Raw genomic sequence first — 25,609 nt, forward strand, 5'->3', positions numbered from 1 at the left:
TGCCCAGGTGCGGCAATCCTTCTGCACGCTTGGCCACACGAATCGCTGTACGACCAGTTTTGCCGTTGCTTTGGTCCCTAGGTGCGACAGATCATGGACGGACTGGAACATTTGGAACCGAAGAGGAGCTGGGATGTACGGCCGAGGTTTCCCGGCAGAGGTATCGCAGTAGATGGACACTGTGTACCGGGGATTGGTAGCTTTTCGAGCCGCAAAGCCGTGTTTGAATGCCGAAGTGATTGGAGCTCGTCGTCGCTGTCCTGCGATGCGGCCAGTGCGTCGTAGGATGGTGGCGCCGTGACGGATTCGACGCGGGAAAGCGCGTCGGCAACGACGTTGTCCTGTCCCGAGATGTGTCGGATGTCGGTCATGAATTGTGCTATGAAATCCAGGTGGCTGAATTGCCTTGGTGAGCATTTGTCCCTTTTCTGCTGGAAAGCGTAGGTGATAGGTTTGTGGTCTGTGAAGATGCTGAAGTGGCGCGCTTCCAGCATGTGGCGAAAGTGCTTTACGGCCTCATAGATGGCCAGCAGCTCGAGGTCATACGCACTGTATTTTTGCTGGGCCGGGTTGAGTTTTCTCGCTTTTGCCTAGCAACCGTTGTTTACTCGTTGTTGCTAAGCAATGACGCTTGCATTGTCACACTTGCTTGAATGTGGGCAGTTCCCAGTTATCTTCTTCAAGGATGGTAAACATACCTGCTGGCAGTATTCCTGATTATGAGCAAAACATTGGGTGTTGTTTTTTTAAGTGTGTAACATCTACACACACACAGAGTAATCAGTGGAACAAGCAGTCATCCACTGTAATAAATTTACAAAAATAGTTCGACTTTGGATGTGTAGTCTTTATATTTTGGCCCTTAGGGCCATTCTCCAAGTCTTGGCAATAAAATGAAATTGGTTTCACTTATTGTATATATTAAATTATAATTCAGAGTAATAAATTACAAAATTTTTGTACACAAGTATTTCTTAAAAGATTTTAAAAGGAAAGCATATTTGAAGAAAGCAGTCTTCTGGGATTTGGCACCGTGTATATGTATATAAAGCATATTTAACTGGGTCTTCCATGTATACAGTATACAAACGCTAGTGCATGTCTTTTCTTGTGCCTTTATATGATGTTAGGCTCTTCATGTTACTATATCAAAAAGTCTGAGTGTCCTGTTGACTGTGTGTAGTATCAGTGGGTGAATCCAGCATACACACTGACTGTGCTTGCTACCTGCTTCACATTAATTCTTATTTGGCTTATTCTTCAATCCTAAAGATAGAGGTGACCTGTTCCTCCAAAAGTTAATTGATTTTCTATGGATAACATAACGTGATATCCAAGAAGATAGAAGTGTTCATAACAAGTGCTGTGAAAATAATTTTCTTTCATTTTCATGACTCTGAGGATGGCCAAAAATATGCAAGGCTACACATCTAATTTAATCTTTTCCATTAAATTTGGTATATGGCATCCTGTATTATTCCACCAGTTAAATTAGGTTTTATCACATGTGCAGCTGATATGAACATTTTCTCAGTGGCATATGTGAACATCTTCACTGAAGGGTATCTGCTTCTTGGCATCAGTTGTGACTGCTAAATTGTTGCTTGCCCTTTCCAGCACAGTGTTTCTTGGTTCAAAGCCCCACAGAACCTATGACCTTATTTTACTTTTTGACAGCTGGCCAAGTGACATCATTAAGCAATGTGTTCATATTTTTGAAAGAGTATAATGATAAAAAAGCAGTTCCTCGTCACTCAACATTGCTAAAAAGTCTCCAGTGGATGGATAGGCCTCTAAATGAAGTGAATCCTATTAAATGAGCTCTTATATAGTCATTTCTACCATACTGATGGGGTAATATCATCTGAAGTACCAGGATTTCAAAATTATCCTTTGGTATGATCTGAGTACATTAGGAGGGGAAAGATAGGGCTGTAGGAGTGAAATAGTAGTTAACCTACTTACCGATTCAGCGTACCCCTTTCAAAAATATTCTGATCCGAAGCATTTGTTCATCATTGGTCCAGAGATGGCAGGACCATACGAATTTCGCAACGTTGTCAACGAGTCGCATTGAGGGCATTGAGTGTAATCTGCGTAGGTACGCGTCGTATGTGATTCCATGTTGGAAGTCGAGGTTGATGATTTATTTGGTAAGTTTGTTCATTTACCAAAGGACTTACAGTTTGCTAAATGTAGGCGTTTTTTCTTGTTGTAAATAGTTTTTAGAATACTCTTAGTATTATTCGTTGCTGCGATGGGAACAATTGATTGTTGATAAATGAGGCGTAATACTCCGTTCTGTTCTAGTATCGACCTTTTGTTAAGGGAAGTACGCCATGTTAACTACTTATCCTTGATGCCGATTACTCGGCATAAATTTAGCCCCAGTAATGTAATTTGAAAGTGAAATGATACTTGACGATGATAGACAGTGGGTATAAGCACTTTGATTGTAGAAAAGCTTGGTATTTACTTTTGTGTCAATAGGTACTGTAAAATGCATAGTTCAGCGTCAGAACTGCTGTGTAATTTCTTCGGCCGGCGTGCAGGAGTCAAGCTGCGTAATTGCAAGTTTTATATGTGTTTATTGTAAGACATTTAGTAAGTGGGTACGCATCTTGGTATGGTATATAGAATGCGCATTAGACGTATTGAAATAAGGTGTTGCATTTACTACAGCAGTAATCATGTTGCGACCATGTTGGTACCGAGGTTGAGAACAGGAGTGGTGTGACATGGCAGGCGAAGCAAGTGGTCGCAGACTAGAAATTTTTGTTCCTTGTGTTAAATGTAAATTGATTTCTGCTTGACTTTTGATAACATTGTGGCCATTAATTGGCAAATGGCTAAACGTGTAATGCAACAACGGTATGTAAGAACTTCAAGCCTAGTATTTTCCAGTTTCTGTAATTTTGAGCTCGCAGCGACACCGCGATTACTGTTAGCGTATGACGCCGTACTTTTGTTTCCAGTACTGTCGTAAGAAGCGCGACTGCAGTGGGGTTTTGTAGCAATACTGGGGAATTCCACGTTATTAATTCTAACAAAATTTTGAAAACACTGAGGAGTTTTCAATTTGATATGGGGTGGAATATAGACTCGTTCCCATAAATGTTTTGTGTGAATGGAGGTAGCGGTTTTTAGGACTTTTTTTAAATGCATAATGAGGGTGGAGTCCACCTGGGTCCATTAATCATGTCAGCCACTGAATATTGTACCTGTCCTGGGTGATTATGATAATGGAGAATTTAGTGGAATGAAGATTGGCAGGGGAAACCGAAGTACTCTGAGAAAACCTGCCCCAACGCCACTTGACCAGACCCGGGGATCGAACCCGGGCCGCCGCGGTGGGAAGCCAGCGATTAACCACTTGAGATATGGGGCGGCCTTTTAGGACCTTGGAGAGAGCCGATTTTGAATCTAAAAATATGCTGCCCAATGCTTTTGTGCAGTATAAACAGTCAGTTTTTATGACGCCATCCAAGTAATTTCATATGGAAGAAGTTAGTACATCAGTGCATGATAGTGACATGTTTTAACTAAAGATTTTAAACTTATATTGTTAGATATGACTGTGAACCATAAAGTTTATGTCTTGAGACAGGATTGACTTGTTTTGCTGGTTGAATGTAGTTAAGAGGAGAGCCTTTGAAATTTGTTGTTCAGTTTGTGGGCCTTTATACCACTGTTCCTTTTTTCTGAAACAATTCTGTTACTGAGCTCCACAAATTTCTTATACATTTAGGAGCCAGAAAAAAAAATATCTCAGTTGAGAAATTTGCTAATTTTTATTACTTAAATGACAATTGAAACATTTACATGTAACAGGCAGTACCTGTTATTGGTTACATATAAATAATAGCCAGTGTGATGATGTTCAGGAACATCCTGTTGTGCTGTTATTAAATTAAAGGAATTGTCCCTGGGCTTTAATTCATGCACCATACCATGAAGATGTAAGAAATAAGAAGACGGTGTAGTGACTGGCTACGGGCTGGTTGACCGAGGTGTCGGAGTTCGAGTCCTGGTAGGGGCAAGAATGTTCTCTTCACATTGTGCAGACTGGCTCTGGAGTCCACCCAGCCTCCTATCCAGTGGGTATCAGGGCTCTTTCCCCAGGGGTAAAGTGGCTGGGGTGTGAAGCTGACCACCCACCTCCAGCTAATGCTGAGGTCAAGAAAATGTGGGTCTATACATCATTCCCCCACGTGCCTTCATGGCTAAGTGCTTAATTAGTTCAGCGCAGAGACAGCTTTCTTACCTTTTACAATGAAGATATATGGGAGAGTGGAGGTACAGTTTCACTGTTTTTAACCTCAGCTCTAGATGGAGGTGAGCGGTCCTCATTCCCCTGCTGGTTACCCCCCCCCCCCCCCCCCCCNCCCCAAGACATCCCACAATATCCCTCAGAGCTAGTCTGGACACGGTGGAGAGAATAATTACTTGCTTCTGCCAGGAATCCAACTACAACTTCTTGGCCGTCCAGCCTGTAGCCTGGATTTTAGGATTTTATACCAACTGATCTAGCCTGGCTCTGCAATGTTAGCGTACAAAGAAAATGTAAACTCTTGCATCATTGGTAAGATAGGTTATAGGGACAGGAATGATGATGGAATATATAAATAAAAGAGATTGTAGAAAAATGTGAAAGATAACAGGATGAGGAAGCAAAAGTTGTAGAAGAAAGTGAAGCAGAGGGAGGAAAGGAGAGAGAAGTTACAATGTGCTGACAAATAAAAGTCATCAGAAAACAGAAAAAAGGGAGGAGTGAGTAAAGGTACAAATGGGATAGATGGAAGGATGGAAAAAAACTCATTATTCTGACATTCAGAATTGTACATTCTGTGTACAAATATGCAACACTGTTCATTGCAAAAGAAAGTAATTAATATGGGAATTAAAATATATAACAGCTTGCACCCTGAATTAAAAATAATATAAAACTTAAATTTTTAAAGAATAAATTATAAAGTTATTACAGAACATTTATTCTCTGCAGGAGTTTTTTCAATAACAATGATGGACAGTAGTTTGGTGGCTTGGGTTTCTTCTTATGTGTAGATGTAGACAGTGTGTCCGGGTTCTGTTAGGACTGTATTCATTAAAATTACGATATGTGAATTATTTTCAAAATTTCACTCTTTATTCAAAATAGTCTCCTCCTGAATCAGTACATAGCTGGAATTGATTGAAAAGTTTTCAAAAACAGTCACTGTACTCCTTTTGTGGAATCCCATTTAAAACTGCGGTAGATTCCCTTTGGATGTCCTGGACGGGGTCGTGACGGTCTTCTTTCATCACCAACTTTTAGGAACAACCAGAAATACGCTGCAGCCAAATCTGGTGAATATGGAGGATCATCAAGGACTGTGACCCCTTTTCTGGCAAAAAAAAAAATCGTACATGATCTTCGATTTGTGGGGTGGGGCATTGTTGTGGAGGAGCGACCAGGAACCTTGCTCTTGATATTCAGGTCGAATTTGAAGAATTCTTGCCCACAAACGATTGAGGTCTCAGAGATGATAATGAGAATTCACTGTTTGACCTTCTGGCAGAAATTCCTTGTGAATGATTCCTTTGGAATCAAAGAAAATGGTTAGCAGTGTCTTTATTCGACTCTTTTGCATGCAAGCTTTCTTTGGGCTCAACCACGCTGCACTCTGCTGCTTTGTGAGAGGCTCATATTGAAAACACCATGTCTTGTCACCAGTAACAATCAGTTTTGTAAATTTTGTATCACTTTGTGCCGACCATAACATGTCTTTGCAGTGTTCCACTCTGGCATGTTTTTCATTGCCTGACAGCACGTGCGGTACAAACCGTGCACATACCTTCCGTTTGCCCAAATCCTCAGTCAAAATTTGATGCACAGTACTTTTTGGTATTCCATTCCCAAAAGCTCCTCGATGAGTCTTGCAGAAACACATCTGCCTGATGGAAAGATTTCGGTCACTTTTTTCACATTTTCTTCACTGTGACTTGTTCTCAGCTTTGATGCACATGGAGCGTCTTCAGTGTCCTCCCCCCGTCATGAAATACAGCATATCATCGAAAAATGTTCGAGCGAATCAAACAATCACTACCGTACACACTTTTCATCATTTCATGTACTTCTCCAGCTGTTTTGCCTAACTTCAAACAAAGTTTGATGTTGGCTCTCTGTTCAGCCGCCATTTTCCAACGAGCGTCAGAACAGTACTGTTACATTCAAGGTCAGAACACAGGATGCAGCGATGCTTGCGCTTTGAAATTATACACAGCCACAGCTGAAACTTCAAGAATCTTTATGCCACAACTCGCCAACAGATGGTATTGCAGGGCAAAATAAAAAAAATGAATCCTAACGGATCCTGGACACACCGTCTATGTAGGTGGTATAAGTGTGTGCGTTTCTTTATATTGGATTGTTGAGAAATATTCTTGGTTGCTGGCTTCAGCGGGGGGGACAATGATCCTAAGATGGTTGTTTTGTTCTTAGTCTTGTGTATCATTTTGTACATTTTCAAGAGTTGTTGAGTTTTAGTGTTTTAGATGCCTCAAACTGACTTGTTCAATTGTACTTGTGTAACAGTTTATGGATGTAAATAAATTATTGTAAACACTTGTGATGTATATAGCAAGAAGAAACATGTAATCAGCATTATGAAAATTCTAGGTACTATAGTGACCTCATGCCCAGAATTTGTGCAGAGCTCTCCTGTAATATATTTCATAAGTACTGGCTGTCTAGTCTCATTTTTTCTGTATAGGAAGACAAATTTTTTTCATTCCTAATATTTTATGTTTGTCCATCAAAACTGTCAGCGGTCTGGGCTTTATGGAATACTTCAGGCAGGATTTTATTTGTTAAACTGTGATTTGGGGACATAGAGTTTATTAAACAGGAACATAGTAATACATCTATAACATAATGTGTATGAAGATACAAGATGGTGTTACCAGGGTGAAAGAAAATTTGCACAAACCCTCCATAGTGTTATTCCGTGTGAAAAATTCAAATATATACATAATATATGCCCTGAGACACATAGTTTTTGAGATACACGTCACTCAGATGGGGTAACTTACATCTCAGCTGTGTTATTTGTTACAGCAGTGCATTGTTAGAGAACAAACAGCAGGGATCAATTGTTATTGAATGATCATGGAATATACATAACAAATACTGCCACATTCTGTCAACCTTTGATATATGTAATAATCAGTCTGGTATCAAGAATTGGGACTTCCCCAACTGAGGGTCCTGGAACTGCTTTATAGCAGTCAGTTGCATCCATGTCACTATTGTGACACTTCCTCTACAGATGCTATTTTGTGAATAGATGTGACATCACCGTACTGCAGATGGGCTCTCTGTATGTAATATTCTGTGGACAGATAAAGTATATTTTTTGTGTTGGTGTGTTCAACATGCACAGTAGTTGCCTCAAGGGCATGGCATAATCTTCATATTATCCATGGACATAGGTTCGTGTCTGCTTCAGCATCGGTGTTTGGGCTAGAATTGTCGGGGACATCGTTGTGGGCCTCTTGTCTGTTACCTCTCAGTCTGACATCTGAATAATGTCTCAGTTTTCTGGAAGCTGTTGTACCAGTGCTGCTTGAAGATGTGCTTCTAGCTATAAGGCTGCGATTTCAGTACATCAAAACTCCATTGCACTATGGGGAAGGTGTCCACAGTGATTGAATGAAACATATTCAGGAAATTTGACTGAACATCTATGGCTGATTGTATGACCTCATCAGTCATTGGATCTAAGTCCAGTGTATTTTTTTTTTCTGAGGGTGACATGTGCAATCCCTCACAGGCCTATTTAGGATCTCATGATGAGACTTAAGCAGTTGTGACAGTGGTCAGTGCCAAGATGTGTTCAGGAGAAACCTTCAGCACACTGCCATCTGTGTCAGAATGGATGAAACCCACCTTGAGCTCTTGCTGGAACTGCAAGGCACTGATGATTTGACCGTGACATGTGTCTTGATAACTAAATATTACAGGACATGTTGTACAGTATTTTTAACAGCGAGTATGGTGAGCTTGTGGACAAATTTTCTTTTGCTCTGTTTACATTTGTTGGGTGGCCATTCTTCATTGAGCGCCTTACTGTCATTTATTTCCCTCATACATCACATTTATAGTATTATTGTTCCACCAACTCTTAGTTCCTATGTTTTTTTTTTATTGTAATGCAATAACCATCCATTTTCTTATATTTGGGCTTAATATTTTTTGACCTGGGCAGTGTTAAACTGCAATAGCTCTTGTGTTTTCTAGTTGCTGCTATTTACCTAGCACCAAAAGCATTGAAGTTGCACAGAACACATTCTGACTTCGAGTACACGTATTATAATCCCTGTGTCCGCGCACTGCTTATTATTATATGATAGGATGATTACTGAATAATTAGTTGTGGAGAAGAATATGGAAGGAAATGGTCTTGGTATTTCTTGAGAGGGAAAACCTCAATCAACATAGCCTGACTGTTTGCAGATTGAACACAGGACATCCTGAGTATGAAGCGGGAGTGCTGCTGTGTGCTCAGTTTCAGTATTCATTGATGATAATTGCAGTTTTCTTTTTCAGTCTTACGTGATTGATATACATAGCGATAAAGATAGAGACAAGTACGGAAAGCATGGAGCCTTCCATGAGTGCCGAGTTGATCACTCGAGCCCTCAGTTTCCACGGCCAACAACTACAAAAGCTGTGGGACAGTGAAAGAGGAGAGGCTGACTTGACAAAGAATAATGTAAATGTGAAGGAAATTGATTTCAGTGTCTATCAGCAGAGGCAGAAACAGTTGAGGTAAGTTTATCAAGATGACACATGCATAACTCTTGTAGTGTCAACTGATATTGAGCATTGTAATCTGCTCTGATTGCTTGCTGTAGTTATACCACTGGGTGTTGGCCTGTTTTTTTCTTTGTTAGTGTTATTTATCAGTAACTGCCTATGTGTGCCTCATTCATCTGTTCTACAAAAGCAAGCTGGTTTCTCTTGGCATTCTCATACCCTTTACAAATAGATAATTGAAAATTCATGTTGGTTCACCAGGATAATGCAAGAAAAATAAAAAAAAGGTAATATGAAATGTCCTCACTCTGGATGAAATAGAAGTTAATCTCTAAGGTTAGATAAAATTATATGTTGTTATACTTTGAAGAGTCTGTTAGGTAAACATGTTTCTTATCACTAATGATAACAGGACTGCCAGAGTAGGTGCCTCTTTTTACCTCATCTGGGTGGATTTGCAGGTGAGATAAAAGGATGGGGACACAGTATGTCATTAGCGGTTGTTGTGCAGGGTGGTCAGACACAAATAGGAAATTTCATTTAATTGCTGCTGAAATAGTTGAGAATAGAGAAAGCAGAGTTATAAGTTGTAAATAGATTAAGGCGCCAGACAAATGTGTATCTTTTCCTGTTCTTTTAATGTGTATTATGCAGGGTGTGCAGTTAATCATCAGACTGGTTCCTGTAGCTTACATAGCCTTCTTCTAGTGTAGACATAGCCAGTAATTCGTTACCTGCTTTTCTGGTGTAGTTGAACTTATTTAATAGAAGAGTTTTAATGTAACACTTGTCTTCTCGTATGGTTGCCTTGCATCTTGAGAAATATTCTAGGCCAACATCTAGGTTGCTGTATGAGAGTATAGAAATTTCATGCCTAATATTTTCCCTTCCAAACAGCAGATTTTTTACATACAGTTTTTCTTTCGGTGTGCCCCACAAATAAATGTCAAGGATTTAAATCAGGTGGTTGTGGAGGCCACAATCCCTAGCTTATGAATTGTTTGTCATTGAGTTCATCTAATGCATCAATAGAATTGTTTGCTCTGTGTGCCATTACTTCATCCTGCTAAAATGCCTATATGATTTTTCCTCTTTCACTTAGTTGATCAAAGAAGGATGACGATCAATGTCATATTGTTTGCAATTTGTTTTGCAAAAAAAAAAGTGGGTGCAGTCAACTTTCCATGCACCAGTTTCACATAAATTTCCAACTTTTAAATCATGTAGTGGGCACTTAATGAAGAGAATAAGAATTTTGTGTTCACATAACCACTTAGCGTGAACCATGCCTTATCAGAATAAAATGTAAATTCTGGGTCCAGAAGCCCATTGAATACTGATTCCTGAAACCACCCACAGTATCAGTCTTTCTTCGCAATCTGGAAGCAAAAGCTATGTACAGTTAGTTCTGTAAGGCAGTAACTTCAGCAAAATTTGTACCAACATGTGCTGTAATATATAACTCTAAACTGTTGTGTAAATCCAGCGTTAATCTGGAAACATGTAAATAATTACTAATTTGTTGTGATGAAACTCTGTAGTTTTAGTCCACAAGTGAACTATAGCAACTGAGCGACCGCAGCTTGTCGGCAAAGTTAGTGCCAGCCTTAGCAGATAGAGGATGTCACGTGGTCGCCGCAATAAATCCCCATCGCTGTTGCTGCATCAGCAAAATTAATTTATTTTTCTTTCAGTTTTCAGGACAGGGGTAAGCGGTTGAAATTGCAGCAGTTCATAGTGAAAAAAGCTGCAACATTGTATGAAGCCACGCTGATGGAAGGAGGCAATGATCCACAGGATAAACTGCCAGCTGAAGAAGGTATGTTTATGATATGGCCCAATAGGATCACTGTTGAGAAATTAATTTTAAGTTTAATTAATTTTTTCTGGACATCTTTTCTGAAGTTAGTAAATTTTGATTATGTGTGTCTGAATATGTGCGTGCAATCGTATTCTGAATTGTAACAGTACTTAATTTTCTTCAGATTACTATGCTGCGATGCCACCATATGATGTGTTTATTTCCCTGGATAAACCAAGTAGGGTGAAACACTTCTTCCAGGTAAATATTTGTCCACCTTCTGTTTGAGAGACAGAATTTGAATGATACCATCAGCATGTGACTGATTGAATGTGTAGGAAAAGAACCAAAGTTGCATAACATTATGGTGATTTTAATATTTTGCAGACATTGAAGAAGGGTGACATCATCATTGCCTCTGTACTCACCAAGTCTGTCTCAGGAATGATGCTGAAAGTGTTGTGCACAGATGGAGAAGGGGCAAAATGTGTGGCAGATGTAAATGTTAAGGTATGGAACTGGTGTTTATAGTATCTTTAATCTGTATGTTATGCCAGTCTTCCACTTGAAGGTGGGAAGGCATGATTATCTTTTTCTGAATATCAGCCTCAAAATACTGGTACAGGAGGTAGTGTTCATTGTAGAAGTGGTTCACTTGTTACATTGGCAGAGTGCATCATAGGGTTGTGGATGGAGGAGACTTGGCAGAGTGCATCATAGGGTTGTGGATGGAGGAGACTATCTCCAGATATGGAGGGTAGATAAAGTATCTGACTTCATGGAGCTGAGCCTTTCTTGAGAAGCTGCCAGTTGTGCAGCTACTAAAGAACTTCCCAGTATTTTATGGAACCTGAAGGTTCATTACCACGTTCACCGGTCCCTATCCTGGGCCAGGTTGATCCAGTCCATACCACAATATCATCCATTTTAGTATTACACACCCACCTACGTCTTAGTCTTCCTAGTGGTCTCTCTTCTTCTGGCTTTCCCACCACTATCCTCTATGCATCCAGCTTTGACCCCATTCATGCTACATGTCCTGCACATCTGATCCTCCTTGACTTAATTATTTTAATTATATTTGGTGAAGAGTACAAGTTACGAAATTACTCATTATACATTTTTTCTCCAATATCCTGTCACTTCATCTTTCTTCAGTCTATATATTCTCAACACCCTGTTTTCAAACACCCTCACAGTTTGTGTTCCTCACTTAATGTCACAGAACTACAGGCAAAATTATAGTTTTTTATATTCTAATTTTTATGTTTTTAGACAGACAAGATGACAAAAGGTTCTGGATTGAATGGTAGTAAGCATTACCCCAATTCACTCCCTTAATTTTCTCCTGAATCAAGTTTTGGTTTGTTACTGTCATTCCAAAATGTCTGAACTTTAACACATTTTCAAAACATCTGTTAGCTGTCTTCATGATTCTGCCCTGTATTCCGGTGACAAGACAGCAATATGTACTTAAGTTCTCTCTCTATTTACTTCTAGACCAACCTCCCTGCTAGTACCAATTAAAGTTTCTGTGTTTATCTTTATGTTAGGTATGTTATCTCCCAGTAGATTCACATCAGCATAGGCCAGAAGCTGATGTCTCATTTATTTAATTTCAATTTCACCTGGTTTTCCTGGACATTTCTAATGGCATATTCTAAAGCAAAGTTGAAGAGGAATGGCAATAAAGCATCTCCTTGTTTTACACCATTAACGGATAGGGAAGTTATCAGACAAATGTTTACCTATGTGGACTTTACCATACGTTTAGTTTAAACATGTTTTAATCACCCTAACTAGTTTCATGGTTACCCCAAAGTCTTATCAGAATATTGTACAATACTTCTCTCCTAAGTTAATCATATTGCTCAGGATAGAGACCAGTGGAGGGTTCTTGTGAACATAGTATTGAACGTTCAGGTTCCATAAAATGTTGGAAAGTTCTTGAGTAGTGGGGCGACTGGTAGCTTTGCAAGAGGGACCCAGGTCCATGGAGGTAGTTAGGTTGTAGATCAAAAGTATATGAGATCGGATACATTGAAACTTCATTTGTATGATGTTTGTGTGGCCAAGAATGAAACTTATGGTATACAGTTATACAGGAACTTGTAGAATATCCAATGAACAAAAATTATTCAACATAATAGCAGAAATGTCCTCTTTTAATGAGGGTTTTATTGCACCATAGCTTCCCTTGCACGTGTTCGTTTAAATGTAATTTAAAGTTGGGATTATTTAGATTTTCAGAAGTTGGTCATATGAATGTTTATGTTTGGCAAACAGGCATTCTGTCCCACATCAAACTTAATTCCAGCTTCAGACAAGAAGTCTGTGAACTCTAGCTACTTGATGAATGATACAGTGCGCTGCGAAGTGCTGGAAGTAAACCCTGATACTGAGAAGCTGGTGTGTGGTATGAAGGGTGTGACACTGCCACCCAATTCGGATTACTCCTCACGACTAGGCCTCATCCATAGTGACGATTTCCCAGAAGTGTACAAGTAAGTGGGACTGTTAGAGCTTTTACATGGATCTAGTTATATATGTCATTGGTGATGGGTGAGAGTTATTTTAATCTGAGAGTACTATAGGCTTTCATTTGTTGCTGCATTACTTCTGTGTATGTGATTTCTACTTGTGTATATTGTGCATCATGTTTTATTTTTACAATGAGCATGTTTTTGGGGCGTGTAGTTTTGCATGTTCCAGTGCTTTTACAATGCACTTCTTGTACCAACATTGAGTGAAATAATAATGTGGTCAAACACAAATAAATTCTTAAATATTTTGGATAATTTATGCACTACACAGTATACACAAGATTTCTCTGGTTGTTGTAGGTGGTGTAGCACGAAGTTCATGGCTAGTAGTATTGCAGTTGCCTGTTTTTGTTTTGTCACTGCTTCATCTTCATGGTTCACCATGAATAAATGCAGTTTTTATTTACTCTCTTCCAAAAGACGGATGACACTTCGCAGTAAGAATTTTGACTTTCTGGAAGGATAAAATTTTACATATACAAGCTATTTTGGTTATGACATAAATTTATTGTAATTAATTGTGTATCTTCTAATGATTTTTTCAGTCATTTTAAATTCTTTGTTTAGAACACACCATCTGTACTATGAATTGAATTTAACAGATTCTAATCTGTAATTTCTGTTCAGAAGGTAATGTGGAAACAGTGTTTAGTGGGTTTGGTATAATAAATTGTAACATTTCACACTTAAAGCCAACAATCTATTCACATGTCTATGAATTTGATACAACACAGTTGCAGATTGCAAAAATTGTAAAACATTGAATCATACGCTTTGCAAAAAGAAAGCTTCAGTATTGCAGTTATATTGTGGGTTTAAGTCCTGTATCGAACTTTGCTTTATATAAGATACAGATTTTTAGCCAGAAGTGTAGGTTTCTACCATTAGGTTAGAAAGGAGGGAAGCTATTCATTTTCACGAATTGGACAAGTTATAAGGAGCCGTCTTGTTATGTCAAAAGGTTTTCTCAGCTGCAGTCAGTTCTCAATTTGTGTTGATTTTAATACATATTGCCGCTTGAACAACAGAGATTATATCCTGGAAAGTCCATGTGGTATAATCTGTGACAGGTGGCGACTAAAGTCTGTTGAAAATACGGGATGAAGTTGTCCATAGCCATGGTTACATTCATCAGCATCTGTCAAAGTTGCATACTCCTTTGCTCATTTTTTTTATTGCTAGTGAGGTGGGACCAAGTCCCTTGTACTGCAGCCATTCTGGCCTATTGTACCAGCCCCAGATGATAGGTGAGGGTGATTGTGGAGCAATTGGTGGAATGAAGATTGGCAGGGGAAACCGAAGTACTCGGAGAAAACCTGCCCCAGCGCCACTTTGTCCACCACAAATCCCACTTGACCAGACCCGAGATCAAACCCAGGCTGCTGCGGTGGGAAGCCAGTGTCAGACGCTTGAGCTATGGCATGGCGGAACTCCTTTACTAAGTACAGGAAGAACACAGTAACAGACACATTGCAGATACAATAACATGCTGGGAAGTGTAACATGGAAAAGGCAGTATTTAGTTTATCTTGAATCCAGAGAGGTGAAGGCCAACAGTGTTGACTGATATGTTGTGACTTGGGGGGAATTTTTTTTTTTTTGGGAGGGGGCATCCACCTTCCCTCCAATACAGGTACTGCTGATTTGAAAGTACAATTCGGTGCTAAACCATATATACACATTTTTCTGCTACATTTGAATTGGTATACAGAAGGAAAAGCTGAATTATATGGTTGGAGAGGGATTGTATATAATTAGGTAGTCTTGTAGAATGTGAATCAATTGTTTGCTAGGATGTCAGAAAGGGAAGAATAATTATCTGAAGTGGCTTTGAAAAAATCACTTTCTGCTTGAGGTTTGTAAGAAGCAAGGTATGTCACAATGTTGAGAGAGGTAAAGATCATGCTGTTTTGATCACAAATATTTATCACTGGGGAAGTAGGGGTTCTTTATTGACTTGTTAGAAGTCTGTCTTGGGTTTGTGAAACTTGTAAGATCTGAAGTTGAACTTTGCAGCCATATGGAACTTACATTTTTATAAGGAACACTAAAGTTTTGGTTCACTTACCTCACAGGAAGAAAAATGGTAGAGAAAGGAAAGTGTGTTTTGTACAGTGATGACCCAGGCATACTGAGAACATCTGTTACCCTCTGTTGTCAGTGTACCTGGGCTCTAATTTGGCTGTAACATCATCCTTTCTCAGCCATATTATTTGCCTGTGAAATGCAAAAGGAAGACCTAGAGTAAGGGGTAAGAATGGGCACAGGATTTGAATTTAAATGAAGGAACTAAGCTTCAGATTGTGCTATACTTTGAACCAGTGAAAGTTATTGTGTAACTGAAGATTGAACATCTTTGGCATTATTTGACAATTTCTGTTCGTGTTACATTTGGAAGTATTCTGTTGTCTATGCATTGTTGGATTAATATTTTTTAAATCCCAATGTAACCCCCTCCCCCAACCCAAAGGAATAACCATAGTTTCTGAACTAATGAAATTAGCTGGGATACCTCAGTTGGTATAGTGATGTGTGTTATGGGCTGTGTGGCTGGGGTTCAATTCCCATCAGTGGCAAGAGATTGTTCTCAGCTCCATAGTGTCCAGACCACCTCTGGGTCCAACCTAGCCTTGGATCCTTGGATCCAGTGGGTACTGGAGGGCCTATCCCCAGGGTTAACACAGTCAAGGTATGAAACTATTTACTTAACATTTATCTAGTGCTTAGGTCACATGTTCTCCTCTATATGTGTCTTAGTGGTATGGTGCTTAATGATAGGACAACACATAAAAATAAGATAACTCATGCCCAGTGGTGAATTTAAATATTATTCAGAGACCATAGTATCTATAAATAATTATATTCTGCCTTGTTATGGCTTGTATATGTCACCTCACATTATTATAGTGTAAATAAGGTGGAAGTTGGCTGTCATGCACCACATATTGCAGATAGTAAACTTGGATGTCTGTATGCAGTATAATGGTTGTCTGTGATTGCTTTGGTTAAAATGCGTTAAATTAATCCATTGGTTTAGAAGGATCAAAGTAGAATCTGCTGATCATTCTAGAATCCTGCAGCTGTTGTATCTCATAATTAAAAGGATCCAAATATAATCCCTCTCCTGTTTAATAGTAAAGTGAGTCTTGGAAATGAGAAATTGACCATATACTACATGAGGAAAGAGCATCCCCCTCCCCCCTTAGGTTAGAGATGCCTGTGGGATTCTGTAATACTGAAGTTTGTAGTAGGAATCCTTCAAATTGGTTTAGAAATTAGGTTACAGTGAGTTACATTGCTGCTTTTATCATCGCTTCCACCAGCAGTAAGTAGTGCAACTAATTCAAGTAGTGCGTGAGGTTGCACTTATTGATGTCCATCGATAAGAAATTATAATTGAAATATTTGTATTTTATAACAACTGTATTGCATAGGAAAACTGTTAAGTTTTAATATTAATGTCTTCTTATTTGACATTACAGCATGTATAAACAATACAAAGCAAATCAATCAAATGAGATACAAATAATGCCGTTGATTGCATTCATGTGGCCAGTATACTCTGTTTTGTTGGAAAAAGCAAAACCAAGGCACATTCCAGTAGACACCATCTGATAATGGCACTGAGGAAAGGCTTCGTTTGGATTTAGGTTTTCCTTTTCAGCATTACACAACGCAGAAACTTGCCGAAAGTCAGCATCGATCATGTCATTTCATGTAATCCAGCTGTACTGAAACATAGAGAAATGTTGTTATGATGAGAGATATGATGGACGTAATGACTTATGTGCTTTTAAAATCCAGTACAGTAACATAACAGCTTTATAACCAACAGAATGGCAGGTGAGATCCAGGTATTTTGTTGGTTGATTGGTTGAGGTGTGGTTGTATTCACTTTTAACATTTAAAACATTTTCACAATAATGGATTTTAAATGGTTGTACTCATACTCCAGGCCCTTGGTCTTTTTTTTTTAATTTTTTAATTTACCATCTTAGGTCACTGTATGATATGGTGTAACCTTTTCGTCATGTCTGTACGTTAGTTCTAACATTAAAACATTATGAGTGTAATGAATATGAAATGTATGAAGTATACTTAAAAAAGAAAGTTAGTTTTACTTATGGGCCTAAGTTAGTTAAAAGGAAAATAAACTAAAAGAAGTTAACTCCAAGATTATTTACTAAAGTAAAATCATTGTAGTTATTTACAAATGCACTTCCTGTTGGCATGAGGAGGTGAACATTATTTTTTATCAGTTCCAGTATAATTGTGTTAACATGTGCAGAATGTCCCACCAAGTGATGAATCTGTGTTCCTTATGAAACTATTAATGACACAGATAAGAAAACAACTTACTAATTGTTATTAAATCATCTTCCCACAGTGTCGGCTATTATTTAGTATCTTCAGCAGAAGGTGATGTATGAAAGAAACATTGAGATCAACTTTTGTATTTTCACCACATGGAGAGAAGATCATTCTTAAGAAGAAAATAAGTTGCTGTTTAATGTTGGATGGAAGAATTGCAGAGAGATGTTTTCAGAGAGTTATTTGAGAACTGCAATTTGTGATTTCATTTCACAATATCTTGGTGGCTCTCTAGAAAGAATTATTGTACAGTGGCATTGTACTTCAGTATGTATGCTGCTTAGCAAGGAAACATTACATGAAATTGGAAGTTTCTTTTACAGCTTGTGAGATATAAGCATTTTGCCATAGGAAGCCCAGCAGACAACTTTCACAAAGACTGAACAAAATACCTATGTTTTTAGTAATGTGGAAGGTATGTACGTAGGGCTTTCTTTGAAATGTGTATTAGTGGCTGTGCCATTAATAGTTTCTGGGGAAGTTTGGAGGCAATTACTCGACCGTTCTAGCATTTGTAGAATATTTCTATTAAATACGCCCACAACACGAAGAATAACTATCAGCATCAAGATTGGAGGCACTGTATTTATAGTCTACAGTTTATTTTATGTGTTTTACATAACTGGCAGTCATACAACTGCATAATTTTATTTTGTTGTTTGACTCACTCTGAAGTTCTAAAAGCTTGTTTTCATTCAGTATTCATTTTATGAAAGTTAATTCTTCCCCTGTTATCTGTAGGAAAATGCAGGAGTTGAAAGGTGAAACTTACGACAAAGTTTTGGAGAAGAGTCTTGGTTTCTACAATCCTAACAACATGAACTACTTGGCTACCCAGATGGGATTGGGGAACAACAATTTCTCATACATGATGGGTCTGAGGTAAAGATTATCTTGTAGATATTTTTTCCCAATAAAATGATCAAATACTGCAAGCTGATTTTTTTTTTTTAATAATTCCTGCATTATTGTTACGTTTTTAAAGAAATGTTCTTTGTCAGTATATTTGTTGAAGTGAAAACCCGTGCATATACTGGTTGATCTTAAGAGGTATTTCAGTGTCCTTTTAAGCAGCAAATATTGTACATATATTTAGCCTAATTTTTTATAAGACAGTAGTATTTGCTGTTTGTGCGTCGGTGACTTTTTATGCCGGAGTTTTGGTTCAGATAAAAAGGGCGTGAGCAGTATGTAGTTCACGCTGTTCTTGTTTATTGAGCACCAGAATTATATGAGATACACACCTACACCCTAATCATTATTTAGTCATTCAAATTTTAAACTCAGAATAATTGATTCTGAATTTCCTTTGTGTGTTTTTTATGAATTTGGTGGCAGTGGTTACAATTTTATACATATAATGTTGTCTGGTTAAGTTCCTTGGTGTATGGTGCTGAACCTCTCTTGTTCATTTAATGAAATGGAAGGTTTTGTTTCCCAGAACGTGCCCCACACCAGTTTTCCTCTTCAAAAACTGAACTTTTGTAGAATTATGTCACTTGATATGGGCAGCTCAGAGTTGGCCAACTGACACATAGCAAAGAAGGGCAGAGAAAGGCATGCTGTGAAAAAGGTGACCTTGAACTATGCAAGGGTGGCCATGTGAGTTGGAATACAAAAATATCCTTCAACACTGATGTGAGATTCGAAACCTGTAGGAATCAAAGTTTCATGCATAAAATGTGAGCAAACTTGTAAATTCAGGAAAATAAATTAGTTGTGTGGAGCTTTGGGTAGGACCGAAAGAAGTGTACCTTAAATCAAGGCTTCACTCTATAGGGTCCCCCCTCCTGCCTAGTTGGGGGTGGAGTCCAACTGGGCCCACTCTGCACGGCGGCCACTGATTGGCCTATTGTAGCCTGCCCCAGGTGATTATGATGATGGAGAATTCAGTGGAATGAAGATTGCCAAGGGAAACCGAAGTACTCGGAGAAACCCTGCCCCAGTGCCACTTTGTCCATCACAAATCCCACTTGACCAGACCCAGGATTGAACCTGGGAAGCCAAAGACTAACCGCTTGAGGTGTGGCGTGGCCTCTATAGGCTACTTACTCCTGTTGTTGATGTATGAATCGTGATCACTTTTCCGTTATCAGTTGCGTGTTGATTTGGATTTTTCCCTGTTCATTCCAGGACCAGTTTTTTTGTTCATTTGCTTATTTTCCCGTTTTTTTACACTTGAGCAGCGATCATTTTTCATCAGTATCTGTTGCAGTTAGCAAGCAGATTTGTACAGTGCTGCCGAAGGACGTCTTGACTGCAAACCATGAATGCATATTGACAGTACTGGCTTGGGTTAAACGAGTTTAATAAATCATGTGACATGAAAATGGGAGGTCTTTTAGGGATATTACTGTCATGCGTTGATTCTGTAGGGTTTCAGAAGTGTTGTAAATTGGAGCTGTTTTCTTGGCTTTTGAGGCTAGCTTCTCAGATGATGCTCCTACACATGCCAGTATTGGTGTGGTAAGCAGGAAAAGGGGAAAATTTCTCTGGGATGAAGACAGGAGGGGACAGTTGATTCCAGGAGTGACTGAGTGAAACTTCATTCTGCATGAAACGGCAGTGAATGAGTTTTGACAGTTTGCGTACAGAGACACTGACACCATCAAACACTGGTTTGCCAAGTGTTTCTGCCAACTTGAACAGACACTTCCTTTGCATATGGTGTGGTGTTGATAGATGCCTCACAGAAGCCAAAACACAAACAGGAATGGATTTAGGCCTTGGAATGTTTGAGTGATTTCACAGTTGTTACCATTTCCCAGTTTCTGAATTGTGATGGACAGTGAGAATTTGAACTAGTCAGTTTGATCCTCAGATCAAATCACAAAAGAGACGTTTGTACTTCTGCAGGCAGCAGCACTGTAAGTGTCAAAATGCCAAGAAGTACTGATGAGAAGATGATGGCTCTTTGGTTTTGAACATAACTTCTTTATGTGGCTCCTCTTGCTTTTGAAACTCTATGTATTAAAGGGAACAGTAGCGACCTCCGTAGTCTAGAGGTAACGTTCCCACCTCATGACTCGTGGTAGGCGGGTTCAAAAACCCGGTGGAGGTCGTGGAATTTTTAAGGGCGGAAAAATTCAGGGAACAAGTCCTCCGGGAGGGACTTTAAGCCGTGGGTCCCGTGTCGTAGATTTACGGCACGTAAAAGAACCTCATGTCTAGGAGACCTCTGAGCAAAATTAGGCCAAATTTCCTGCCCAAGTAGTTTCCAATTCCTCCGGTAGATGGGGAAAGTATCAGGTACCACTGCCAGAGGAGGGGGGACCTCTCTGACAGAAAGGGACTGAAGTATTAGATACCACTGCCAAGTAGAGGGTAGATACCTTGCTGGCAGAAAGGGACTAGGAACCCCTGCCAGGGGAGGGATGACCTCGCTGACAGAAAGGGACTAACTATTAGATACCCCTGCCGGTTAGAGGTTGGTACCTCGCTGGCAGAAAGGGGCTGATAGTAAGCACCAGAACCGGTAGGGTATGGAGACAGTAGAAATTAAAGGGGGACGTACAATGGACCAGTAACCGGTCTAAGTGCATGGGGAAACCCACCCCCTCAATACGGAAAGGGAACAGTGGTACACAACAATCTGCCTGACCCAAGTGATTGTAAAGTCTTAAAAAATGTGAACAGAACACTCCCGTTCCATTTCGTCTTCCCACTTAAATACCTTGTTTTATTTCCATTTTGTCTTCTCATTTAAATACTGTTTTATTTTTTTTAATGATAGAGTGGACTGTTTTGAAGATGGTAATGAATCTCCAGGTTCTGTTTAAGGCAGGAAATTTCTTGACCTGAGTGACTTTTCTCTTCTCATAGAGGACTCTGTTCCTCGGAGTTAATGAACAAGATGAACTTTATTGGGGACAACTTCTGTTAAACCATTTCAGAGGAAGATTCCCAGAGCAGGAATATGCGCTGGAGCTTCGTCAGGTTCAGGCCAGTAAGTGGGCCTTCAGGAGTGTTGCAGAAGGCATTGAGCACTTCAAGTCAGGAAGGCATTCTGAAGCTTTTCAGTGCTTGAATAAGGCATTGAACATAGATCCTCGCAATGTCGAAGGCCTAGTGGCACGTGGAGCGTTGTGAGTATTTGTTGTTTATTACTTTTACTTGCTTTGTAAAATTCTGTATGGTGTATGTCCTGAAAAATAACGCCAGCCATCTCTTGTGTTTTGTTTTAGATACGCAAATAGTGGTAGTTTTCAGAAGGCTATTGAAGATTTTGAGAGTGCACTAAAACTGAACCCAAACCATCAGAATGCCCGCAAGTACATGGGAGAGACTCTTGTTGCTTTGGGAAGAAGGTGAATGTTTTATATTTTTATAGGAAATAGAGCTTTTGAATAACTACAATCTGTATGCATATTTAAAAGTCAGCTCCAGTGAAATCCCCATATATGTCTTTTAGTATTGGTAGATTTGAACACTTAGGAAAACCTTAAGTGTAGGAGAATTGGCACTAAGGTTATTTATGTGAGATCACTGAAATTTAATGTTAAGTGAAAGAAAACTTAATTACACCACTCCATGCATCGTAAGTTGGGAATCTCCAGCCCCAGTTTTTCGGATGTAAAATGAGGCTAATATCCTTTAACGGGTAGAAGTTACTGATGCTTCTGTAGACCATTAACATTTCTTTGAAGATTGTGTCGGTACATTTTAAAAGAGTAAATGTTTCACATGGTTTGTTTCTGTGAAATCTATCCCTGTGCTGTCTTTTTGTAAACATGTTGTATGCTAGCTAATTCTAGTTTGACTCAGATTTACTGTTACAGTTCCCATAATCTGTTCAACTTTTCTTCCCTTGCTGAATGATTAATAATATTTCAAGGAATATATCTCTAAGTATGGATATGGTACTCGTAGTTTTTACATGTGAGAATGATTATATTCACTAAAATTTTGGTTTGGCACATGTTGTGATATGTACTCATTATAACTCATTTTGAACCATTTGTAGATGTGAAAAGCACTCAATTTATGATTTTCCAAATGTGAAATTTAATCAGCATATGTAAAGTAAGTAAATAAAGTAAAGCTATCCCTGTAACAGGCCATGAAGGCCCATAGGGTTGTGAGACGTTGAGGGTCCCACATTATCTAGACAAATGGCTTGTCAGCCTTACGCGCCGGCCGCACTTTACTCCCCAGGGAAATTATTTAATTAATTCCTGGTACTCATTTCTCTTAGAGGCTGAGTCATCCCCAGAGCCATAGTGCGGCCGGAAGGATTAGGTGAATTGAAAAAAAAAAAATCTAATAACCTCATCGGGACTTGAATCCACAACCTTCCAGCCTGTAGCATAGTGCCTCAACCAACTACGCTACTGCGCACCCCCATTTAATCAGCATAAACCTGCTTAAAATTCCTGATTGAATATTTGGCCTTTGCTGCTGGAAATGCAGCCTAGAACCTCAGTACAGTTTTCAACTTTTTCACCTTTGGCTTAAATTTATGATGTGTTTGGTTCACAGAGTCTCTAAACAATAATACTGTTTCTTGTTTTCCAGCTTTGAGGATGAAAACAAATTTGAGGAAGCTTTGAAGTCATATGAAAACTGCCTGTCTCTTATTCCCTTCCATGAAGAAGCCCAGAACTCAATTGAATTCCTCAAAACGAAGATACTGAACAGCAGCAAACTATCGGATTCAGAAGTAACAATTCCCGGTTTAACATCGTCTAAGACTTTGGAAGTGAAAGAGACGTTGAAACAGTTACTTAAAGGGGAAGAGGAGGATGAGAAGAAAGAAAAAGACAAGGAAAGATCAAAATCTAAGAAGAAGAAAGATAGAAAGTACGTACAAAAGTGTGTTACTTACATTCTAAGCTTTGTCTGTGCATGCTGTGTGATGTAATAAGTGTGCTTGACGGTGTTACACTATATTCTTCTTATTAAATTTTGTACAGTCTGATGGCTGGTGAAACAAGTTTGTTGTCAATACAGGAAGTGTATATCAACATTTGGTCTCTGTGTTGAAATGGAAATGTATTGGATCTCCTCCCCCCACCCCCAGCCTTAGGTCACTCTAACTTTCTGTAATGCAGTGCAACCTGAAATTTATAAAATATTGATTCTGACGCTCGGAATATTCATAAATGGTAGAAATACATGACAACATGCTCATCACCCAACTTTCAGTTATGTATAATATGACACTAAGATGTAACTATTAATGTGGGTACATAGTATTTCTTCTTGGGGGTGGTTGCCATGGGGATTGGAAAATAACAGAATAATTCAACATTTCCATTTTTGGTAACATTACCAAAACTGAAGTGTTCATGATTTCTTTTAAACGTTACCTCATCTGCCCACAAACAACCTCTGATTATTTGCTTTCCTTAACAAGCATAAGTTACACCCACTATTTGCTGAACACTTGGCCACATTTTGCCCATAATGTGCTGCATGTGCATACATAAGAACAGACTTGTCAGCTTGTAGCAAATCATGAGAAAAAACATGTCGATGTACGCGAATTTATAACCATTATGTTCGTCACAGTTACAAACCAAGATATTGAAACAGATTTTGCCACTATATGATCGAGAAGAAAAGGGACAGTTTTTTTTTATTTGGCTTATTTTATGCCATATTTTCTCTTCAATGTGGTAAAGAGTGTCGAAGAAGTTCACACTGCCGTCCTGCTTCACTTTTTGAGAAGCTGCTGACTTGACATAGATGTATTATTTGAAGCTTTGCATTTAGGACCAGAGTGTTTCTTTTTATTGCCATAATTATGGTTTTTCAAAATTTCTGTTGACACCATCCAAAAACAGTAGATGTTTGATGGAGACAGAACCTTAAACATGAGCTTGGTAGTTGTGTTCTGTAAACTTAGAATTTATTAAGCAGTGATGTACATTCTCAGTGGTTAACATACAGAGGGGATACTCTGTTCACAGTTGGGTTGTGGAATGGGAAATTTCTGCTAGACAAAGGTAGGACAGAAAAGGTTATTTAACAGGACCTAGCAGATTGCTAGTTGTAAGTTAATTTCAGAAGCAAAACTACAAGTATGGTTGGTGCACAAAGTTACAGCAAAGCAGGCATGACTAGTTAAAAATTACATGTTTTGACAAAGGTGCCACAGAAAGGGCTTCATTTTCTGTGTTGGTTTTCCATATATAGAATGTTAAGAAGGCCGTGTTTCCAGTGGTTTGTGACATAGTTTTTATTGCAGTCATCCTGCAATATGAACACTGGAATTGTGAACAGAGTCTCCCCTGATAGATTTCATGTTATGCTGACTAGTTCAAGTAGGCAGTTACCAAGCTGACTCGGGTCTAAAATTGAGAAAGTGGTAAATGTGTATAACTGGTGTGAAGAAAGTGTTCATTTTTATATGTTATCTGTATGGTAAATTTAATGTAATTCTGTTCATATAACATGAGTCCAATTTATATTTGTTTCCTTGATTTATGTACTTCCTGATGGTGAATTATGATCTTTGAATATGAATGTTACATATTCAGGTCCCGGAAACGTCGTAGGCATTCCACCTCCAGTAGCAGCAGTTCAAGTTCACCAAGTTCGCGCAGTTCATCATCATCATCGTCGTCGTCATCAGATTCCAGTTCTGGTTCCTCTAGATCAGGTTCCCAGTCTCGGTCTCGTTCTCCATCAAGGTCTCGAAAGTCATCCAAGAAACGAAGGAAGAGGTAACATACATAGAGCAGGGTTCTGTCCGTAGAAAAGTCACTACACTCTGGCGGTTCATGAGAATGCCTGAGATAGGTAGAACTCTCATATGAATGGTGAGAGGCATTCCAGATTAACCACCATCATTTAGTAAAAGCAAAAAAAAAGTAAAGCTATCCCTTTACGAGGCCATGAAGGCCCATGGGGTTGTGAGACATTGAGGGTCCCACGTTATCTAGCCAGTCGGCTCAGGTTGTCAGTGGAGTATAATATGGGAAAGCAGGAAGCTCGACTTAGTTTTTCATACTTGACATCCATATACATGTTGATATACAGGGTGTCCCAGGAGGAATGTGCCAAACTTCGGGAGGGTGTTCCTTATGTTAAAGTATGCCGATATAACCCAAAACACCTATGTCCAAAGTTGAACGGTTACGGAGATAATGGCCC

The 25,609-nt window shown here is 39.0% G+C and overlaps 1 protein-coding gene across 7 annotated transcripts in view; it reads left to right on the forward strand.

The window, feature by feature from the left end:
* Positions 1–2,052: 2,052 nt before the first annotated feature.
* The window catches only part of LOC111862321 (zinc finger CCCH domain-containing protein 13), a 45,911-nt gene continuing 22,354 nt past the window's right edge, over positions 2,053–25,609 (forward strand). For 3 of the 7 annotated variants that reach the window (XM_023847604.1, XM_023847607.1, XM_023847608.1), the window contains exons 1-11: positions 2,053–2,153; positions 8,588–8,809; positions 10,492–10,616; positions 10,783–10,859; positions 10,986–11,108; positions 12,885–13,102; positions 18,254–18,394; positions 21,406–21,597; positions 21,697–21,819; positions 23,027–23,311; positions 24,994–25,179. In XM_023847604.1, coding sequence (XP_023703372.1) covers positions 8,640–8,809; positions 10,492–10,616; positions 10,783–10,859; positions 10,986–11,108; positions 12,885–13,102; positions 18,254–18,394; positions 21,406–21,597; positions 21,697–21,819; positions 23,027–23,311; positions 24,994–25,179 — 1,640 coding nt within the window. In that variant the 5' untranslated portion in view covers positions 2,053–2,153; positions 8,588–8,639. The other 4 variants (XM_023847606.2, XM_023847609.1, XM_023847611.1 and 1 more) reach the window with 4 other exon arrangements.

The sequence above is a fragment of the Cryptotermes secundus genome, unplaced genomic scaffold (genome assembly GCF_002891405.2).
Source record: "Cryptotermes secundus unplaced genomic scaffold, Csec_1.0 scaffold319, whole genome shotgun sequence".
NCBI classification, from domain to species: Eukaryota; Metazoa; Arthropoda; class Insecta; order Blattodea; family Kalotermitidae; genus Cryptotermes; species Cryptotermes secundus.